The sequence below is a fragment of the Branchiostoma lanceolatum genome, chromosome 1, assembly GCF_035083965.1.
Source record: "Branchiostoma lanceolatum isolate klBraLanc5 chromosome 1, klBraLanc5.hap2, whole genome shotgun sequence".
NCBI lineage: Eukaryota > Metazoa > Chordata > Leptocardii > Amphioxiformes > Branchiostomatidae > Branchiostoma > Branchiostoma lanceolatum.
This window is the reverse complement of record NC_089722.1, coordinates 6340964-6361978: the sequence shown is the minus strand read 5'-3', so window position 1 is coordinate 6361978 and position 21015 is coordinate 6340964. Positions and strand designations below refer to the sequence as shown.

The following is a 21015-nucleotide window of genomic DNA, read 5'->3' as shown; positions in this document are numbered from 1 at the left end:
TCTTGTGGAATGAGGATTCAGGAAAATCCCGAAAAGGTCATTAAAAATGCCAAAGAACCAACTTGTCTCGACTAAGGGGTTCTATTAGACCTAAAATTAGCTCAGACCTTCTGTGATATGCGTTAACAATACATCTATAGTTCACATGTGCAGATAGGGTTAGCAGAACGTGTGACGCTTTCATGGATTCTTCAAAGCTTACTGAAATACCAGTTTAAAGCTTTCGGAGCACCCATTATCTATTTTGGTAATGTATACCGGCACGTGTTTTGCTACAATGCGAATCTAGGACACTCTTTAACGCCCTCATTTGCTTCATAAGGGACAGTAATCTTTACCTTTATCCTCTAAGGTTTTTCTACGAATTAAAAGTCTGAGGATGTCTTTGAATATAGGTTGTCAATACAATGTCTTAAGTAAGGTGGGATTTTTTAATTGTCTTTCTGACCTTTGATATTTTCGCTGCATCGAAAAAGCACAATGTGGAGTCGTAAAGCACATGTCAACTGTAAAAAGTATAATCAATCATGAACGATTTTCTGATCTACATTGTTGTGTTTACGTCAACTCCTTATAATTTCAGTCCTCTGTTTGTGGTTTGTTTTGACAGTTGTCATGGCAACCAGGTAAGATGAATATATATCCCCCGCTGTGACATAATGGCGGGAAATGTCAGGCCCTGTGGCAACGGGCTTACCCCCAGGTGAAAAGTGACAAACGCTAAAACCTTTCCAAATCCTACAGCTTTAACAGAGACAACAACACCGACGCTTCGATGGATGCATCCTAGGTTCTAGATGCTCGCCGTGCGTTCCTTTCCACACTCTCACTATTCCTTACAAAGTCGAACGAATTGCCGAAAAGTAATTCAGGTCTAGTTACCTTTGATGGCACAGTATATACCCGTACGGAATTAATGATAGTGTTTGCGACGGTTGGCATCTGCAGACTGTCTTTATCTGTCGTATCTAGATATTCGTCCCTTTTCTTTAAAGATAAGACCAACCTCCTTGATCAGACAGAAATCTCAAAAGAACTATTGAGATACAGATGTTCCGTTTTGTTGTCCCGCCCTTTCCATATCACAAGATTCCGTCTGATAAAATTATCAATCATGTTGACACGCGCGTTTGGGCAGAACACCGGCGGCAATAGTCGGCTCGCCCTACCGTAAAACGACATATGTCAGCTACGTTAGGACAGCATTTTGAAAACGTTCTTTTGAAACCTCTTTCATTTAAAAGCATGAGACTTGAGGAATTGGGACCTTCTTTTGCCGTCTAGAACTCACGTTATGTGCACCACAAGAGTTTTGTTGCCCAATGAAATGTAGGCATTGAAAATGTATCTCATTTTTACCTCACAAGAAGCTATACACTATTTATACAGCTTATTGTCCAAAAGTGGGGTCACTTACCACTGGACAACGTACACTGTATACATAGAGAGTATGTATGTTTTACTGACAAAAAGGTATGACTTAAACTGTTAAACTGCTATCATTTTCTTTCGCCTCTTTGCTTTGTCATTCTCGATCTATTGACCATGTCATCATCGTTTACGCTGCATGAATAGACAACAAACTGGAGTCACGAAGAACGCGCGTGCTACAATCATTTCTTATAACTATTTGCGTTGTGTCTGTGGCTAAACTCACAGGATTAACAAAAAATAGCCGTGGATACATTCCTTAGGGATTGAAAGTCTGTTGTCGAATTCCGGGTATTGTTGTTGTGATTGCTTGTAACGCAGTATTCTTGTTTTCAAAACAAACCTGACCGTTCAACTTTACCGATAATCGGTGTCAGACTGTTACCACCACGCAAATCAGACAACCATGTCTAAACCTAAGCCTTGACACCAATGCCATTTTGTACGTTTTTTTTGGTGGCAAATGTGTTAGATGTTGGCACATTGGCAACCAGATCCGTAGTGTTTTTTTTGTGGGTTTTTTTTGGCACACCTTTAGACCTGACACGGTTAGCCGAAGAGGCTCGGTGGGCGTCAATCCACCGCCAGGGAGGGTCGTGTAAAGTGCCTTTCCCAAGGGCACAACGTAGGGCATGGTGAGCATCGAACCCGGGACCTATTGGTTCTGAGTCCAACGCTCTAGCCGTTGCGCCACACCGACGCCCATTTTAGCATAGAAATATTTGCATTCTTCATAAGCAAGTCACCTTTTCTTTGACCATCGTGCATTAATGAAATCTCGAAGAAAAACGTTGGAAAGAAGGCGCAGTTATATATATACATATGTAGAATTTCTTTTTTCAGTTAGGCCACACCATCTTGATTTTATGGATGACATCCTCTTGAGACCCTAAAACTAATGCGCGCGGGCGAAAAAAAAGAAAATCCAGCAAAAAAAAAAAATGCTGCTAAACCACAGGACTACTAGTACAAAGCTGGTACCGGTATTGCGAATTGAACCACAGAACACAGTTTATTTGTAGGAGATACATGTAGGTTGTCTTGTTCATTATAGCAGACTCAGCGCAAGTGATTGATTTTTAATATATTGACAAGAACGACCAAAGAAGTATACTATTAGAAGGTATTTGGCTGTGGATGATATAGGACTGTGATGAGAATACTCATATACACCCATAAGGGCAGTTTCAACATACATGGCATTGAACTCCATATTAAGCATTCCATGGTTTACGCTCACAAATCTCACTGTGAGACCTCTGCCAATCCCTCAATTCCTCTCCCATGTCTCTCATTGTTGCAAAAGAAACGTGTGAGAGCCACTCTGAATAGGTCGTCACGGTTTGAAATTGTCTGGGCGATACTCGCTGGCCGCCGCGATCCTCTCGTACAACTGTGCAAACGCAAAATCCCCCTAGCCAACATCGATGGCATACCAATCCACAAATACGCCCCAGTTTTCCGATAAGCCGGCACAATGCTAGCCTTTTGCGGCAATCTAAGTCGGCAAGTTTCGGAATTCCGTGTAGCCTTGGAGGAGGTGATTTTTTTTTTTTTTTTACAACAGGCGAAAATCAATGCGCGCGCGGATGTCATCCATAAAATTAAGTTGGTGTGGCCTTATACGAGCTCGGGAAACACAGGAAAATATCGAATGTTAAACATGACTTTTACCCATGACGATTGCGCGGAGGAATGTGTAGATTTCCTGGGCAATGGTGGCAGTATTTTTGCTATACAGACGAACTGACTTTTAGAATGCTAAGTCTGAGATTTTTATCTGTTCTCTGATGTGGGCGGCTGACTTTCCTTTTCTTAGCCTCGCATGGCCCAGCGACTCTTCGCAGCCTAGTTAGAAATCACAACATGACAGACAAGTTTGCCGAGTGCCTCACACTCCAAAGTTACAAAGAAAACTGTTGACAAAACAAGACTTAGTAAAGACACAACACGAAACGTCGGGAAGGACGAATGACACCCATTTCGTGACTTTCACCAGTGTATGAGGTTGTCTCCAAGCAGATGTTGAAACGGGAAGGACGACATTTTTTCACTGTCTTCTAGGACGAGAAACAATTGCTAAACGACACAAAAAGATAGCCAACTATAGCAAACAACGCATAGATGTTTAAAAACACCTCACCGAAAAGTTTACATCTAACAGTATGTATAGATAATGTTGTTGTCGGTTGTGTTTTCTTAATCCTATCGATTTAACATATAACGTTACCGATCTGTAGATATTGTTGAACGACTGTGGAAAACTTTATACCAAAGTTTTCTTTTTGTTTAGTCAACAATGGTCCTTGTTTGTCTTCTCATACTCTTGCGGTGTGTAAAAGCAATTTTACACCCATTAGGTCCTCATTAAACTCATAAATACGTACCTTCCAGACAAATGTCTCTTTTCGACAATAATGTGACTGAATTTTTCTTCACTTGTTCTACCTGTTCTTGTTGTACATTTGGTCCCAAAGGAATTTTGGATACTTCTTGGTGTGTTCGGCCATTTGTCTACAGGTTGTACCATTGTTCGGTAGCGAGCAAGACAATTCCCTAAAGCATTCATATCCAGTATTTTTGCAGCCGTTTTGTTTGGGGGGAGTGCAAACCTGTTAAGTGTATACGTAAATAACCCACAAAGTTTGTCCAGTCAGAATACAGGTAGACTGCATAGTACATGTATAACACATCATGGTTCTTGGTAAAATATTTTATAGCATTCTTCCGCAAGAGCAGACATGTCATAATTTGTAAGTGATATGTATACAATCTGCAATTATATATGATTACTGAATCATATGCATCATTATTTTGGTGCAAACATTGATAGTCCCAAACAGAGATAACGCATGCATCATACGCAAGAAACTACTCCTGCCGAAAAAAATTTCAAACAATCAACAAGTTGTGAAATTGCACAAACCTATCAGAACCCCGTGTCTATGGAAATAAATCTCGATGCTACTTCTATTTACAGTTAAAATGAATTCATTTAACCGCCATTAACATGAATCCGCTGGGTTACATAAATCCGCCACTTTGAAAAACAACGTGTTTGAGAGATCTCCAATGCAGCATCCCAAGGTATGCACAGTTTAGATATACAGGAGTGCATTAAAGTGGGGGACGTTGGGTCGGAGATCTGTTTAGACGTATCTTTTCAAGGTGGCGGAATTATGTACCCTGGTGGAATTGTGTTAGTCGATGTGTGTTACCGATCTTACCAAGTGGGACTACTTCGTAAGAGATGACACTAGAAAATGTGACTGGTGTTGTACAGTCGAAAATTTGGGTAAGCCCAATTTTTTGTGTTGGCAATTACAGTTAAAACTTGTTTCCGAATGACTTCAACCAACAGAGAGATGGACTTTCAAGCTAACAAGACAATGTCGATACATACAGAAATTGCTAGAGAAATTTGAATCTTACCTTCCGCGGTAGTCAACGCTAACACACCGGCAAGTACCAGCAAACCCAGCGGCGTAGACCGCATCTTGCCCCCTCGCCTGTCCGTTAGCGTCCCGGTTCTCTCCGCGACGGACGACACAAATTCTTCACCACTATCTAGTTCAAGAAAACGCCCGAGTCTCCAATAAATCTACCTGCACGACAGGTGCGTATATACACACGCCGTTTGAAGAGGGAACGAATCCCGTATCTGTACCTAGAAGTCGGGTACACCTTGTTCTAGAGGTTGTCGAATTCCGGCAACAGCCGGCTTGAAGAGTTCAAGTGCGGGCGGTTGTCTTCTCAACCGTCTCTCGGAGAGGGTTGTTCTAGAACAGGTGTGTTAACGTTTCCGGTGATGAAACACACCCGGGATTCTCTCGAGCCGTTTTCGGCAACAGAGGGGATTTCGGGGGGATAATTTCAACTAGGAATAGTCCATTGTTCATTTTGAAAAGGGGACAGACAAATCATGGTCAAAGGCCGTTCCTTGTCTAAAAAAAGTCATTAGTGAAGTCAATGACGAAATGTTGTGTAGAGACAGCAACTTTATTGAATATCATTATGCTTACATTTTCGTGCGTCGTTTCAAACAAATAAAACAGTTTCTGTACAAGCTATTATCTTAGATTTATGACCCTAATTAAAACGCTGTAAATCAAATGTCTACAAACATAGCTTAAAGAAGGGACAAACAAAGCTCAAATTTGTTATAAGTACGTACAACACGAAGTAAAAAGTTGTCAAAAATCAGATTTGTTCCTTGGCGTCGTTTAAGGTGAGTTAAGTTGTCGTTATCCTTTGACTGAAGGATATTTAAAAAGGCAAAGTACTCCATAAGTACCTCGTCCGACGGGTCTTTGATACCGACAGGAAGACCTACCCTTTCTCTTAAATGGTATCGTCCAGGTGGTTCAGCGACCTCATTCGGAAGACAAAAGAAGAGTCTCTGGAGGGTCGTAATGGGGTTTACGAGTATGCTGGATTGCCTGAATAAGTTTTGTGATGTTGCGTAGTTTTGACGTGCGTTGTGATTGAGCCATCTGCACATGGTGCAACTTTTCGGGGGTGCGGTGAACTTCGTGGCGTCATATATGTAACCCCACGCGAGAAAAAAAGACGTGAGTGCGGAAAAAAGACGCATTCTAATTCATATGTTTAAGAGAATGACTCAAAGCTCATCAGTCCACAGAGTTCTCCGTTCTCACGTTTCACGACACACAACAAATCACTGACAGAAAGCGACATTCTAGGACACCACCCACTGTACTTTGTGGTATGTATGTGTGTCACACCTGACGTCGTTGGTCCGGCAGTCGCATAAAGCAGAACATACAAGTTCAAAAGGCCAGCGAAACGGCTGTACCTCAAGAAAAGTATGAAAATAACCGTGAAAGATCGATACTAGAAGGTTTAGATTTTCCTGGTAAAATGACTTTAAATTCATCCACCCAAAATAAAATAATATTAGGTAGATTAGCCTTATGGAACTGTAGTTATGTACTACGTATATGCCATACTTTGTAACGTTACCTTGTACAATTGTTGTGCAATAAAGTTATCACTATCTTCCAACCCCTCTTTGTATATGTACGAGTTGTGGGTATGAGCTTAGGAATACTTCGTTTATTTATGTGGGGAATCCTGCCTTAAAGAGATTGCGGTAACGGCTCCTTGGAAAAGAAGAAAGGCCAGTGTTGATAGAGTAGATAGTACCTGCATGTTGTCTCAACAAAGCTGGCTTCGGGGATTACGTGCGAAAACAAGAAAAGGCGCTCTACGAGAACGCGAATCTCCGCATATGATACTCTCCAAGCAGAGGTTCAGCTTTGGCTTGTTTTTGACGTGTTTTAGGCGTTTTGTCGGGCTTTCTATTTGTCCCGTTTTCTTTATGTCGCCAAGCCAGCTGCCGGAGCCGAACCTCTGCTTCGAGAGTACGCCGATGCAACATTTTGACCTACTAGTATCTCGCTATTGTTAAGGACGATAAATACAATGTTGTATGTATATAGGATTATACACTGCTGTTATTCTAAGGTGTGAGTAGATTTGGCCTACTTTTCGGCTGACCTGTTTCCCTGTGACTTTCCCACGCGCCTGGCCTTGCGAGACTACCAAAACATGCCAGCATTTTCCAAGGATTTAGAGTCTTCAAGTCAGGAATTCAGATTCATGTTGCTTTTTTACCTAGGGCTGAAGAAGTGTGAACAAGTGCATGAAATTCTCTTATTGACAATTATGCACGTACACATGTACACACGTGTACACGTACACACGTACACTAACTAACACACACACATACACACACATACACACACTGCGCACTGCACACTCATTCACTCACTCACTCACACACACACACACACAAGACTAGAAAAATGCACTAGTTGAAAATATAAAAAAAGCTGAAAGTCAAATAATAACACCAAGCTTTTTCTTTCTTGTTCTTCAAACACTGCATTTATGAACTTCTGTAGCAGATTTAACGTTATGGATGATTTAAGGTGCGACTTGACTTTCACAGCGTAATGAACTTTCGGTCGTTGACCCCCGCAGACTCACTTGTCGTCATCATTTCCGTACAGAAACATCCGAGTAGGTCATCCCTGTTTACGGATGATGGTTTGATGGATGGATAGCTTTGTAGGACGTGAGAATCCACTTGTGCATGTACATGTATTTGCTATTCATGGTGTCATTGACTTTGGAATGGCAAAAAGCGAATCTAGCTCTCCATTCTGTTTGAGAAGGTCATCGTTGATCATATTTTGATCAATATTTTTTTCGTTTTCAGGCTGTTTGTAATCCCTGTGATTAGAGTAAATGAACACATGGGCAATAAGTTAACATATGCACCTGCACGGAACGGTTCAATAGAAGTAACTAGAGATCAGCAGATGTATCAAAGGCGCCGTCTAGCGGAGACGAATGCCACTAAATATCGACATCGATAAAACTCTTCTCCGCCATTCGTAACAGGAGGTTCAAAAGCGCCACCTAGTGACAGACGATGGCACCTGATAAATAGAAACACCAGACGCATTATCTAAAATCGCAGAAATGACGACGATATTAGAGAAGAAAACACGGCGAAAGTACGTTCTAAAGCCCTTTTATTTATTTACTAGATAGTAAACACAGACAAACGTCACAGTGACAATGGCTAGCGCACACGGCTTACAAAAACATTTTCTAACTTCCTAACTTTATCCTCCTATATTGCCAACATGTTGTTTCCCCTACGTTTAATGCTATTACAGTCGGCTTATAGCCTTGGCTTCTAATCAGTTCGTCTAACTGTATAATGATTGATGTTCTTGTGTTTGATAATTTTTATGTTTCAATGTATTGCCGATAAAACCACATCATAAGATGCACACGGGTCTATCATTTGTACAGCTGATATTTGTTAACAGTTCAATACGAATATATTGCTTATTATTTCAGTATACATTTAAGTTTGGAGTTTATTTGGCAGATGAAACCCTAGAGAGCTAGATTCATTTTGAACTAACTCAAACTGGCGATTCAATTTCCGTACAACAGCGTTCGTATTATGTATCACCGCATTCAGTATCACCATCACTGAAAAATACTAGAATGTCAGAAATTAAGAAAAAATAGATGTCTGTTCTAAGGTGATGATGGTGATGATCACGATGACGTCTGCATGTGCTCAACAAGTGGTTGGCACAGAATCTTGTGACATCACAGTAAAGTCTACTTTTCCAATTTGAAAATCATGAACATGTGTCAATCATGGATACGAGTTTGAAACTTTAGCCCCCCCCCAATGAAATGTCCTATAAAATCCCTGTATACGCGTGTTCCTTTAGCCTAACAATGACGTCCGTGTATGTTTATAGCATACACACCTACATGTACCTGTGTACCATATGATTAACGTTATACCAAGACACGTAATATAGACATGCTAACGACTGCGTACAAGAGTCTGCTGAGTCGGTCACATACATCACGTACATATACAAGGCATCTAAGGTGATGAAGCTACATGGAATGTCAGACAGTGTCTTTTGTTCACAACACGCCAGTCACGACATCTTACCATAAAATAACGCTACCTGTCTGTACACAGTGGAACTACACGGATCACGAAATGGTGGACGTCACTTCTGAGTATGGAAGAGCGACGCACGGCCGATCTCTCTCCTCCACTCTGCCTTTCCTGGCGTTTTGGAGCTCGGTGCAGTGCCGAGCAATCCCGCGCCTGTTCAAGTACATCACAGTCATGACCAATAACGACAGGACGACGACGATTACGACAAGCCCGGCGTACGGCAGCCGCAAACCGGTACCTCGTGACGTCGACGAACAACCGAGGTACTTCGGGATTAAATTGATGATGCTTCTTCCTGACAAAGGTCCTGATTGGCTGGCCGTACATTTGTACGTGACATTGTTCACAATCGTGATGTTTCTAGTCTGGTGCATCCAGCTGATAAAACCCACCAGTGCGCAATCGCAGTAAAAAGGGTTGCTGGTGAGGTTCACCTTGATGGAATGCCGGGAAGCCAGCTTGTCAAACTGATCGGTCGTTTCTATGGAAACCGTCCGGATTCTGTTGAAACTGAGGTCTATCACGCGAAGGTCCGGCGTTTTGAGAAAAAGGTTTTTCGGGATTTCCGATATCGTGTTGTTGCCGAGATACAGTGCCTCCAAGGAGGGTAACGCATCTAAGAGCGCGACAGGTAGTATCGACAGACGGTTGTTCATCAGCCTCAGTTTCTTCAACGAACCTGAAAGATGGAAACAAATTGAATATATGAATGAACTGATGGATGGATGAACCGATGGATATATGGAAGGAATAACAAAGTGATGATAAATACTTGCCCTAGGTTAGAAACCTAATAGTGCAACCACATTTCAAACATTATTATCTCTCCGCGATTTTGAGATGAGATTTTAAGATATTGTCTTCCAAGCCTGGGTACCATCCTCCGTAGCTACCGCTATCTCATCCTTTTTCTTGCTTTACCACATTTTTTTTCTTTTGGACATGTCTAAATCTATTTCTTCTAGAAAATGTTGGTATCTACCTATCTGGTCTGTAGTACGTTTTGTATCAAATTGCAACAAAACCTACATGTAGTTTTGACTTGGTCAGGGTAAAAACGAGGCCCTGCTCATCTCCTTGCTTGCTTACCACATGTTTTTCTTTGGATCATGTCTGAATCTAGAAAATGTTGGTGTCTACCTAGCTATCTGGTCTGTATCTGCATTTAGTACCATATTACAAAACTTCGCCACATTTACCTAGTTTTGACTTGGTTAGGGTATAAACGAGGCCCTGCAGGTTCGATCGATTACCCCTCGCGGAGGTTCCCTCGCCCAGACCGCATCCCGTCATGCTCAGCTCCCGGAGGAAATGGAGGTTGTAGATAAAACCCCTTCCGTTTCTGCTCACGAACTGGAAGGAAACAGTTGCAGGTTAACACATGGATTATTCAAGGACTCCAGGAAGGAAGCACAGTGGAGTGCATGGCCCTTTGAAATTGGGGTTGTAGATCGATATTGTACCTTTCCATTACTAAAGCCGAAGTGAAAAATGGACCACCTGACTTGAATAAGACAACAAGGAACTAAAACTCTTGGGATAACGTTTTGATGTGAATACAAGAGCGATGGGTGTTCCAAACGAAACATCTGTGAGTCTAGACAGCTTTAAACACAAATATTACGATGTACAGCGTTTGAGTAAAAAGACAAAAGAATGCATCGAACAGGCGGATAAGAATATCATCACACTCCAATCTACTTCAGTCATGAACAGTGATGAGAGGGCATACTAGCTCAGTTACGTTTGGGACCGCATCCAAGCTTCCCACTGCAGCGACACCTAGCTGCAGTGCGAAGACGAACCATTCAGTATTGCCACGAGGAAGGGGCAGACGATTCACCAGAACGTCATGAACAGTGATGTCAGTGATGAGGGGACATACAAGCTCAGTCACGTTTGGGACCGCATCCTAGCTACCCACTGCAGCGACACCTAGCTGCAGTGCGAAGTACAACCATTCAGTATTGGCCTGAGGAAGGGGGCAGACGGTCCGCCGAAACGTCGACAAAATCGGTTGTATGCAAATTGAAAATTTTTAACCTTGTTAACCATCATCACAATCCAAGCGCGACAACGACATCAAATAACTCCTGTTCACATTAATACAGCCACTGAAAACGATATCCCCTTCACGGAGGTAATAATGTGTTTATATAGAACTTAGACATACATCTCAGGTTGTGGTTTAAACATATCTAGACATGTTGTTTTCCTGGAAAAGCCAAGAGTCAAGGTCGCGGGGCAAGGTAATAGATGAGCACATCAACTCCGGCCATATCGATTCCCCAAACCCACTAGGCAGAGGGAACGATTCAGTAAACGGCACGCAGTCTACGGGCTGGTAATTGTCATTCCGTCTGAATGGCCCAGCTATTCAGAATGTTTGCTCATCCATTGATGAGGAGATCGGAAGTTCGAACCCCGGCCGGGTCATACCAAAGGCAAATGATACAGACTGCTTTCTCTACTTAGCACTCAACACGCGCGAAAAGCAAGGAGTATGGGAGCCTAAAACACCAACTACAATTGGACTAGCTTCCTGCAGTAGTGCTTGGCATATTGCCTTAGGACTATAGAAAACAAAATGTCACATAAACACATGCTTACCTCCGCGATGAAGGTATTGTTTTCATTTTGGTTATGCACATGTGGACAGTTATTTAGGCACCGTACTTCCCTATACACCAAAAGGTGTGGGAAAGATTATAACTATTGGTAACCAATTGTAACTTGACTAATGTATTTGACAAAATGGGCGTATCATGACCAGAAAATTATTTGAATCATAAGACATTGCCTAAAGCAACCACGTAATGTTCTATCAAACGGTTCAACTTTCAAGGTTAATCTAGTTAGGCAAAGGTATAGTAATACAGTCAAATCTATACTAACACAGTCAAACCTATACTAGTAACCACTTTATACTAATACAGTCAGACCTTAACCAGCAACCACTTCTACATAAGGAACATCTGGCTATCGTGACCACTATATACTACATATAACGTTATGTAGTTTAGCGACAACCCCTCTACTGCAACCATAGAAAATTTTTGATTGTATGTAAGCTAGGGACCTACCCGGAGAAATGTGCATTTTCCGTTACGTTTTCTACCTATTTTTCTCGTGAACTCCTGGTTCACTCCATTTCCACCCCTTCCCCATCAATAATCGCTCCACTTCCGTCTTGTAGCGATTCAATCTAGATTAAGTCAACCCCAACAAAACTAGGACCATGTAGATTTTATGATGTACCATAATGTTGGATGTAGCCCTTATCATTAATATCACTGTATTTATCATTATTATATGTGTTGTTTGTACTTGCAATTAGCCCTAGGGCATGTATTTGCAATAAACTTTGTATTTGTACTAAATTCAATTCGACCAACGCCAGACCATTTGTGATGAGAGGCATAAGATAAGAGCCTATAGAATCCAGCCTTAGAATCAAATTTCTTTCCAATGAGAAGGTTAGAAAGATGTCGTGTCAATTAGTGTAATTCAATCCATCCATATAGGTAGGGTTTGTCGTGAGGCATGTTCTGATGGGGAATGATTCCGGTCAGAATCTAATTTGTTTCAGACTTTCAGACGTCGATGACATGCTGTGGGAATTACTGTTCTCAATACAAAGCTCTTAAGTCTGGTTTATGTATCAGGTGATATAATGTGATTTTGTCTCCTTTAGTCTAGGGACATGCAAGGAAATTAACATGGTATTTTCCCAGTATCTAGGAGTTGAAAAAGGCTAACGAACGGTATATGAAACTACCTGTACCGCAACCTATTGCTCTTCAAATGCAATGGAAGACCTACATGTAAGCCCTTTCATCTCTAGTTGTTCATTTGATGTTGATGAAATAAGCCAATTGTTTACAGAAGCGTCCAAAGTATATTCTTGCTTCCCCACCATTACTGATGAAGAGAGAACAATTCTAGAATTGAAATCAAGGAACAACATATAATTGAATAAGTGGGTAAATTCATCTTCCATTGCCTCAAACGAAGAGGGAAAACCCAACAAAAGCAGCTCTAGATCTTAATATCTTACATCATTAATGTCTTAGTAAAGGTATTATCTGTTTCATTATTACATACTACGTGTCCTTGCTATTGGCCTTCGGGTAGGTATTTTGTAAATTAAAAACCGATTTAAATCAGCTAATTACAAAATATGAATCCAAATTACCATTTACCGAAAACAACGTTAGCTCCTGCAACTAAATGCTTCGCCTTCTGGCGTTGTAAACAATAATGTACTAGAGAAATGATATATATATAGCTATTCAACATTTCTGAATGTGCGTGTTCGTAAATATATTCATTATTCTTTTGAAAGATAGACGATGTTGCAGAAATGCATATGGTGAGAACAGTGTGCTACTATAGAGAGTTACTTCATCATACAAAACCACAAAACCTGCAATTCTTCAATCCCTAATAGACATGCTTAGCTTTATCCTGTTCGTGAATATCCCGTGTTTTGAAAGATATACAAAGTAGCAGAAATGTAGATGGTAATTTATTTCAGACTTTACGACGTAGTAGCAGTGTGCTACTAGAAAGTTACTTCATCATACAATGCAAAACCGGCAATTCTTCAATCCCTAGAAGACATGTTTATTTTTATCGCGTAGAACCAGCCCTAACACACGCTGTTCCTTTTCTATAGCTAGCTCCATCCTTAATAACGCACTGAGGCATTTGCGAGACGATCGATGGCAGCTGCGTAGACGTTACATAAAGACGGATGCGTTTTCTAGAACGCCATTGACGTACGCGGGAGCGGTATTAACTCCGTATGACGCCGAACGGTGTTCACGCTTGATGTACGCGCTGTGGGAACATCTGTCAATGTTCAGACGACCGGGATGAAATAATAGACTACTCTACTGAAATGACAGGTGGAATCGTACAAGAAATATGATTCCAGATGCGTAGCGTCGCGTTGAGGATGAAAATGCCAATGTGTACCGCAATGCATAACTAGAAAAGATAGTGGCAACGACGTAGTAACGTGCAAAGTACTGTATATAATTTTGAGCTATTTTCAGTAAATCAAGACAAATCCACCGTCAGGAAGTAATGATAAGATCGATAGATGGAACAAAAAAACTTTTTGCACTGATATTCTCTTTGAAAAAAAAAAAACTATTAGAAAATAAGATAACGAAGCAGAAGTTTGGCAAGCAAGTAAGACCACACTGCCTTGATTAATCATGATATCATGTGGATGACAAAGTTAAAAAAGAAGATGTCAAAGAACAAAAATAAAGAAATCATTGTTTGGCAAACCTTAAGCTTGTCCTCTAACTGTGCAGTCATTTGTTAAACTTTCCCGACCACTTAGATGTCATAATGATGGCAAGTTTATACTGTTTTTGTCAAACGTTTTGTCTTCGCACGATTGCATTAGCTTTGGAGTGCCCTGAAAATGTCATCCATATAAAGAAATCAGCGTGGCCTAAGGAGAATCGCCAAAATGATATCTCGGAACAAAATGAACAACCTGGGAGTGATAATGCCTGGTTCGGGTCAGTCCTGCCGGCTAACAGTGCCATGAGGTCATGACTTCTATCAGCGCAGCCCGGTTCATTCAGCATTCCGCGCCAGAGCGGCGCCCCGGCTGATGGACGACTGCTCAGCGCCAAAGACGTCATGACGTTCTTTTATGAATTAACTGTGACGGCGGCGCGTAACGTGGACCACCTGGTGATGACACGGTTCCTCACTCTCAGCTTATCAAATCATCATTCGGAACTCATCATTTGTTTTGCGTAGTTTTGTTTTGCTTTTGTTTTGTTTTGTTTTGGTGATATTGTCTGCAACTGACAATAGGGCATACGTCACAGTGGAGTTGCGCAGTGACCGAACGTCACAGTGGAGTTGCGCAGTGTCGGACTCAAAATGGGAACCCTACTGAAGACAATTGAAAATCCTTCTTTCCTTGAACATTTTGGCCCGATCTGTAGACTTTTGGGGTTAGACAGAAGAGGTAGGGTCTATGCTCTTCCATTTTGGTCAAAATCAGTTCAGTTCAGCAGTTTAATTGGCGTAAGGACATATGTGAGGTGTTGGGTCCTGCTGGCCGTGAGCGCGCGGATGTATACAGGAGAGAAACTGGGGTCAAAGGTAAGGTTTGTTTACTACTGTCAACTTCTCTCGGAGTTTGAACTAGTCAACACCCCTTTTTTCTTTCCATCTTTATGAAATAGACCCTTCTCACTTTCAGGCGGAGCAGAACGTTTGAAATCGAAGTTTGGGTTAGTACTTTTATGAAGCCTTGTTCTAGTGTATTTTAATACAACACAGTGGTTGGCAACAGATCAACAACGTCGAATCTGCAAGAAAATCAGACCTAACACCTAGGAATTAAGGAGGTACACGTTAAATATTTCAATAAGATTATCTTAAACTTTACAATTTTGTTAAACTGTTTTTGTTGTATCACTTCGGCCGAAATCTAAAGATAAAAAATTGAAATTAAAAAAGAGAATCCCAACCTACCTACTATTTCTTTCAGTACCGTAACCGGAATCACAACATCTTTTTTTCTTAAGCCTTACCAATTACAGAGACGGGAACTTTAAAAACCGAAAGAAGCTCGAAAAAAAGTTTGACAAAAGTTTGTTGAGCCGCTTGATTAGAACATGATAAAAGTAAACGGCGGCCGACTAGTAATGCGTTTCTATCGATCGTGCCCTGATGACGCAAATGCGGATGTCATTACATACATTCTAGTCTGGGACAATCGGTAATTACTCTTCTAAATTGTCTCCCATACGCTTGAAGCACTTAGGGCAATCTGTTCACCAATTTCGTGAAAAGTCATTCATTTGATTTGGGGGCGAAGTCATCTCGTTAAGGGCACACTTGTCTTAACCGTTGATGCGATTTTAACTACGCGTGGTTCGAAAACTAGTCCGCCCTCGTCGCGTTTGTTATTCCACGGGCACGTCCTCTGCGAACCTGCACGCACAAATCACACTTAATGACACAAAATGGATACATTACGTTTGCGATCGTTACGCCGGGGACATGTATTTAACGATCCGGGGCAAGGCTTAAGTGTGTTTTAAACTGCAGCGAGCTCATGTTATGTCTCAGAATTATGTCAGCCATCCGTCGAAAATTCCCGTACAATTCTTTCATACTCAATCAGAAGGGCATACATAGAAACAGAAAATATTTTTCTTATAGTATTTTGTTCTAAAAAATTAGAAGCTTCTCAACTTTGGAAGATACGGTAATAAGAAACTCTCTTTTACGAAAGTAGTTGCTCTTAGGTAAATTGATTTATTACGTCAAATACATGTAATTCAATCCTTGAGCACTTAGGTAAGTGAACTCCTAACATAGGAGTATCGGAACATAGGGGTGTCCTCTAAACCTATGTCGTGACAGAAAGTAAGGAAAAGGAATGTTTTTAGAACCTCTGAAGATCACAATGATTTAGAGAAGAATAGCTTGTAAGAAAAACTAAAATGTAAAAAAAAAACATCTTTCATAATGATGTCACGCTGTGCTTCTTGTCAACATACCTTGATCGGATTTCCGTCCAAGTTAAGTTGCCGCAAGAACGGTAGGAGATCAAAAGATGAATTCTTGATAACCTGGATCTTGTTGTTGGCCAGGTTCAAATCCAGCAGCGACGAGGAGTTCATGGGACCGGATATGACGGGTATACTATTTCCGGTGATGGTGAGAGAGGTGGCGTAGGGTGGGATGGACGATGGGACTGTTGTTAAACCAGCCTTGTTGCACTGTACTGTCCCTGTAGACTCCGAGCACTCACACCTACAAAATGTAGAAGAAAAATGTTGAAAAATATAGGAACTACAATGTGAACGAGTTGTGCTCTTACGACGTGCACTAGATAGAAAGTGCACTTAGATAGTGCACTTAGATAGAAAGTGTATGCCAATCTTTACGTTATTCAGAAAAAAAGATACTTGATATTAACTATCTAAACAACAGCATGTTTTTCAAGCAAAACGAGCATGCATTAAAACAAGCAGTGACAACTGGCTTTTAATGAAAATCCTGTCAAACACTTATCTACGAAAGTGATTGTTCTGAAAAATTCAATCACTGACATAATCACACGGACCACTAGCCCCGCCACGTATTCGGAAACACTGCATCAAGGCACGTGTAAAAAATATCACAAGTTATGCGTATGACATAATATATTGTCTACTTTTCACTGCCTTTTGATTGCAAAAGCTACCATCGAGGAAATGAAAAACTCGCTGCAGCTGGGTGATTTTACTGATTCGAGAAGATTGGGGGTATTAGCAATCAGTTCCTGCCGCTAGGCAAGAAAGATGTTGATGAAGTGAACATTGCCAATAAGGTTCTTTGATAAATTTGCTTCTAAATCGTCTTTATGACCATGCAAGAGAACATCTGGGATGCGATTGTGGTATTTACGAGTAGGGGTCCAGCACGGTGTGAGTGGATTATGCAAAAAACATTCCGGTGTAATAAAATGGTATAGGTAATGTCACCAAGCAGCCCTAGTAACACCTGCTTCTCATCTTGGGCCGGTTAGTCCTAAATTGGTCCGAACTATCGTGGTGACCGTTACGTGAAAAATATTCTCAACTGGTAATTATAGAAAGGTACCTCTCGTACATACAGGATTTTGACATTCGTAGATCAATCACGAAGATGACAAAGAATTAGTAGTCACAAATTGAATGTAGAAATGAGAAAATTCCCCATGTGCACACTCAGATTTATTCTATTCTGTCTAATTTTGAAAATAAAAATGAACATCACTTTTGTCGTTGGTCGTTTCAATCATAATGATAAAAGCCCAAAGTTATTCATTCTTCCGTCCAATTGCTCAGAAGAATTTGATACATTTCATGCTATAGATGACTTCAATATTACATTTTACGAGTAGCCAACCATTCCTTACAGTGTGCAATTAGGTAAATATACCATATAAAGAATGCGTAAATGCTAGAAACTGTAACTCTGAAATCCCAATATAATAATGATAGACTCATATACCTTGTTACTACTGTGTTTAAATCTCTGTATCTACTTTTGCATACATGTATCTATTTTATCGTTGTAGAAGACCTTACGAAAGTCCTTGTACTTTTGCAGTGTTAGTAAAGTTTTATCTATAGCCCGAAACCTTGAAGTAGCCCTAGGGTCCTTTTTATGTGGGGAAAATGATTAAAAAAGCACCTAACTGCTTAAACGAAGACTATGTCAAGACATCCTAAATTGTCTTAACCTCATTAAATATCTATTCAGACTTTTGGTATAAAACCTGGTTTCCCAGTCCCTTCCTTTAGTCACTGACGAAAGACAGTGGATGCTGTCTGAAACGTCCGTTTCAAAATTTTATCTGCAGTTACTCGAGTAATTATTTTTTGGGGTATTACTAACTACTAATAGGAACATCCTCCGCTGCATGAGCAGAACAGGTTGCGCACATCGCTTTGTATTGATTCACCTCCGGAGAGATAACATATTGGACAGCTTGACATTTCCTTGGATTTATGAGAGCATCCCAACAACCTTCAGAAGGTCACGTTATGCAAACGTTTCTACGATAAATTCAGACAATATCGACAAAGTTTTCTGATCATGACAAATTGGTCGCCCTAGGATGCGGATTTTCACAACAGAAACTGCACTCGTTCAATACATTTTATCAGAAAATGGTCCGTTGGAATCTATCTGGAATATTCCTCTGATATTGTTATACCAGTAACGTTATATACGTAGTCTGCAAGCACTGTTCTGAATGGGTGAATACAGAGTTACGTTTACGCATGTGAAAACATGACTGTAATCCTGACAGCGCGAGAATGTGAAGGTAAGATATTTCACAAATTACCATACCTTTTAGGCCATCCTGGCGGGCAGAGCCTATCTGATGCCGACGCAGCATGAGTCAGAAACAGTTCCTTTGAGACGACGAACACAAGTGTGTGGGTCAGCAAGGTACACACCGCCATTGTGTCGTTTTTAGAACCGTTGTTACCCGAGTAAACGTCCGAACGGCGTTCCTGCAGTCCGAGTTAAAAACTGTTCTTATGTCGATATTTACTCCTCAGCAGAAGCTGCGCCAAATATCGGGTACCCTCTAGGTTAGGGTCCGGTGTTTTTCTTCCTCCGAGCACGAATCTTGGCGGAAGTAAACATAATCACGACGGATAAATCCGTAGGATTGCACTCAGCAATGTGTACTGCTGGTCCAAGGGATTGGTTCACAGAAATCGTAAAAAAATACGGCCTTGTTGACTGCGTTGCGCGGTAAAAACGATCCTTCAGCCGTCCGTAGCTTCCTTGTACGCCAGTGTATCAAACAATCGAGCCAGTAGACTCAACTCACGGGTAACCATGAAGCACCTGCAATATTAGTAAAACCATACGTAGTTGACGTTCCTATGGCAGCAACGCTACAAGATGGCAGCTCAGAAGCCGTCACCGCATTCCACGCACGACTCTAGCCGGGAAAACATTAAGCAACCTTCCCCCAGAACGTTTCAAGGATGAGCCGCCACGTAGAATATTTTACGCGGAAGCTATTCTGTATTCCTTGAGGGTTCTAGAAACCGATGCGCGCGGCGGGGTAGTGACGCCATGCGCACTTACTGAGATACCCCCAAGGAGCGGAGGGTTACAGCGGTGAGATGTGAACGGGACTACAACCTACATTGATGTCCACCGGGAAAGTGACTAGATGGTCTAACGTTTTATCTAGATGAAACTTATCTGTGAAAATGTCACATATTTTCTCATTGAAGTAGGCTCCGTTTGGAAATGTCGGTCAATACTTCCGTTACATAATGTATAGTCTATTAATGCGCCAGAGATAAGCATATGGCAAATTGATTTCCGCTGGTTAACCTAGATTGAAAAGAAGAAAAACAATCATCCGGAAAAAGTTCACAGCATTTTGTATGACAGATTGTATGAAGTTTTGTCAGTTTTGATTGGCTTGGCGGGAAAGATTAAGGGTATGACACATAAAAGCAATCAATTTTTCGGGCAGGGGGTGTAGATGAACCTTTCTCTCCGGTTCGAAGGTCATTTTTAAAAAGTTCTTTGCGCAAAAATTCCACCACCAACATAATAAAACTATACAAAATAAATCCACAGTTAACAAAAATCAACACCGTTAGAATAAATGCCATCCATTATTGTATTTCTCGTTAACAGTTAAAATATTTCAAAGTATTTAGAGTTTCTGGTATGTCTTGTGCAATTAAGGTTCTATTAACATTACATGTGTCTTTTGATCACTTCCTGTCTCTCTACGCACTTTCAAAGCTCCATAAAGAATTTGAGTTTTCGGCATGTCTTGTGCAATTAATGTTTTAATTAACATTGCATGTGTCCTTTGATCACTTCTTGTCACTCTACGGTGAACGTGACTACATTTGGAAAACCACGTTACTGCGAAAACAGACAAACAGGCAGACCAATTGCAAAACATCTCCCCGTAAATTAGTAGCCTCTTTCATTGACCCCATGACCTGGAATGCCTGTTCTGTCTGATAAGGCCCCCATTCCACTTGACGGCGATCGCGCTGCGCTCTCGCTGCGACCTAAATCAGATCTGTACAACCCTTGACTTCATAATTGGAATATCATGCAAAATGTAAACGTATGACTGAAAAGACAGCAAAATACACAAAGAGTAAAAAGATCCGTTTCTTATCTATGAAATTCTTGAGCAAATTTGAGGTCGCAGAGATCGCGCGGCGAGAGCGCCGTCCTAGTGCTATAGTGGAATGGCAGTGTAAATGACCAGCTTTCCCGACTTTCTGCCAGCCTGAGGGGGGGGGGGGCAGTTCGACCTTTACTTCCTGCCAGTCAGCGGTTACATGATCCCCCCTTATATTCTGCCTCTGTATTCAAATAACTACGAACACACAAGAACACAAACAAACAAGCACACCGAAATGTCCGTACACAGAGGCAATTATACACATTTTTATAAACAACATCAATCTATTCAGCACATTGGCAAGAAAAGAAAGAAAATAGCATGAGATATTGCCCAAGGCATATAC

The 21015-nt window shown here is 41.1% G+C and overlaps 2 protein-coding genes across 2 annotated transcripts in view; both read right to left on the bottom strand.

The window, feature by feature from the left end:
• The window catches only part of LOC136426457 (fibrocystin-L-like), an 80472-nt gene extending 75196 nt beyond the window's left edge, over window positions 1-5276 (bottom strand). The window contains exon 1 of the mRNA XM_066415157.1: window positions 4864-5276. Within this exon, the coding sequence (XP_066271254.1) occupies window positions 4864-4927 (64 nt within the window). The 5' untranslated portion in view covers window positions 4928-5276. The remainder of the gene's footprint in view (window positions 1-4863) is intronic.
• A 2701-nt stretch (window positions 5277-7977) lies between these two features.
• LOC136431254 (trophoblast glycoprotein-like) lies at window positions 7978-19595 on the bottom strand. The gene is made up of 4 exons (XM_066422582.1): window positions 18836-19595; window positions 16510-16765; window positions 10162-10315; window positions 7978-9641 (listed from the first exon to the last, which is right to left on the bottom strand). The coding sequence occupies exons 1-4, from the start codon at window positions 18949-18951 to the stop codon at window positions 8995-8997; spliced, it is 1173 nt and encodes a 390-aa protein (XP_066278679.1). The 5' UTR covers window positions 18952-19595; the 3' UTR covers window positions 7978-8994.
• Window positions 19596-21015: the final 1420 nt, after the last annotated feature.

Excerpts from the sequence above, each read along its gene's own strand:
- LOC136431254 (XM_066422582.1), bottom strand. The coding sequence starts at position 18,951 with ATGGCGGTGTGTACCTTGCTGACCCACACACTTGTGTTCGTCGTCTCA. Across the intron at positions 10,316-16,509 it reads TGGACGGAAATCCGATCAAG|TTCGTGAGCAGAAACGGAAG; the intron begins GTATGTTGACAA and ends GTTTCCTTCCAG. Across the intron at positions 9,642-10,161 it reads CCTAACCAAGTCAAAACTAG|GTTCGTTGAAGAAACTGAGG; the intron begins GTAAATGTGGCG and ends TCCATCTTTCAG.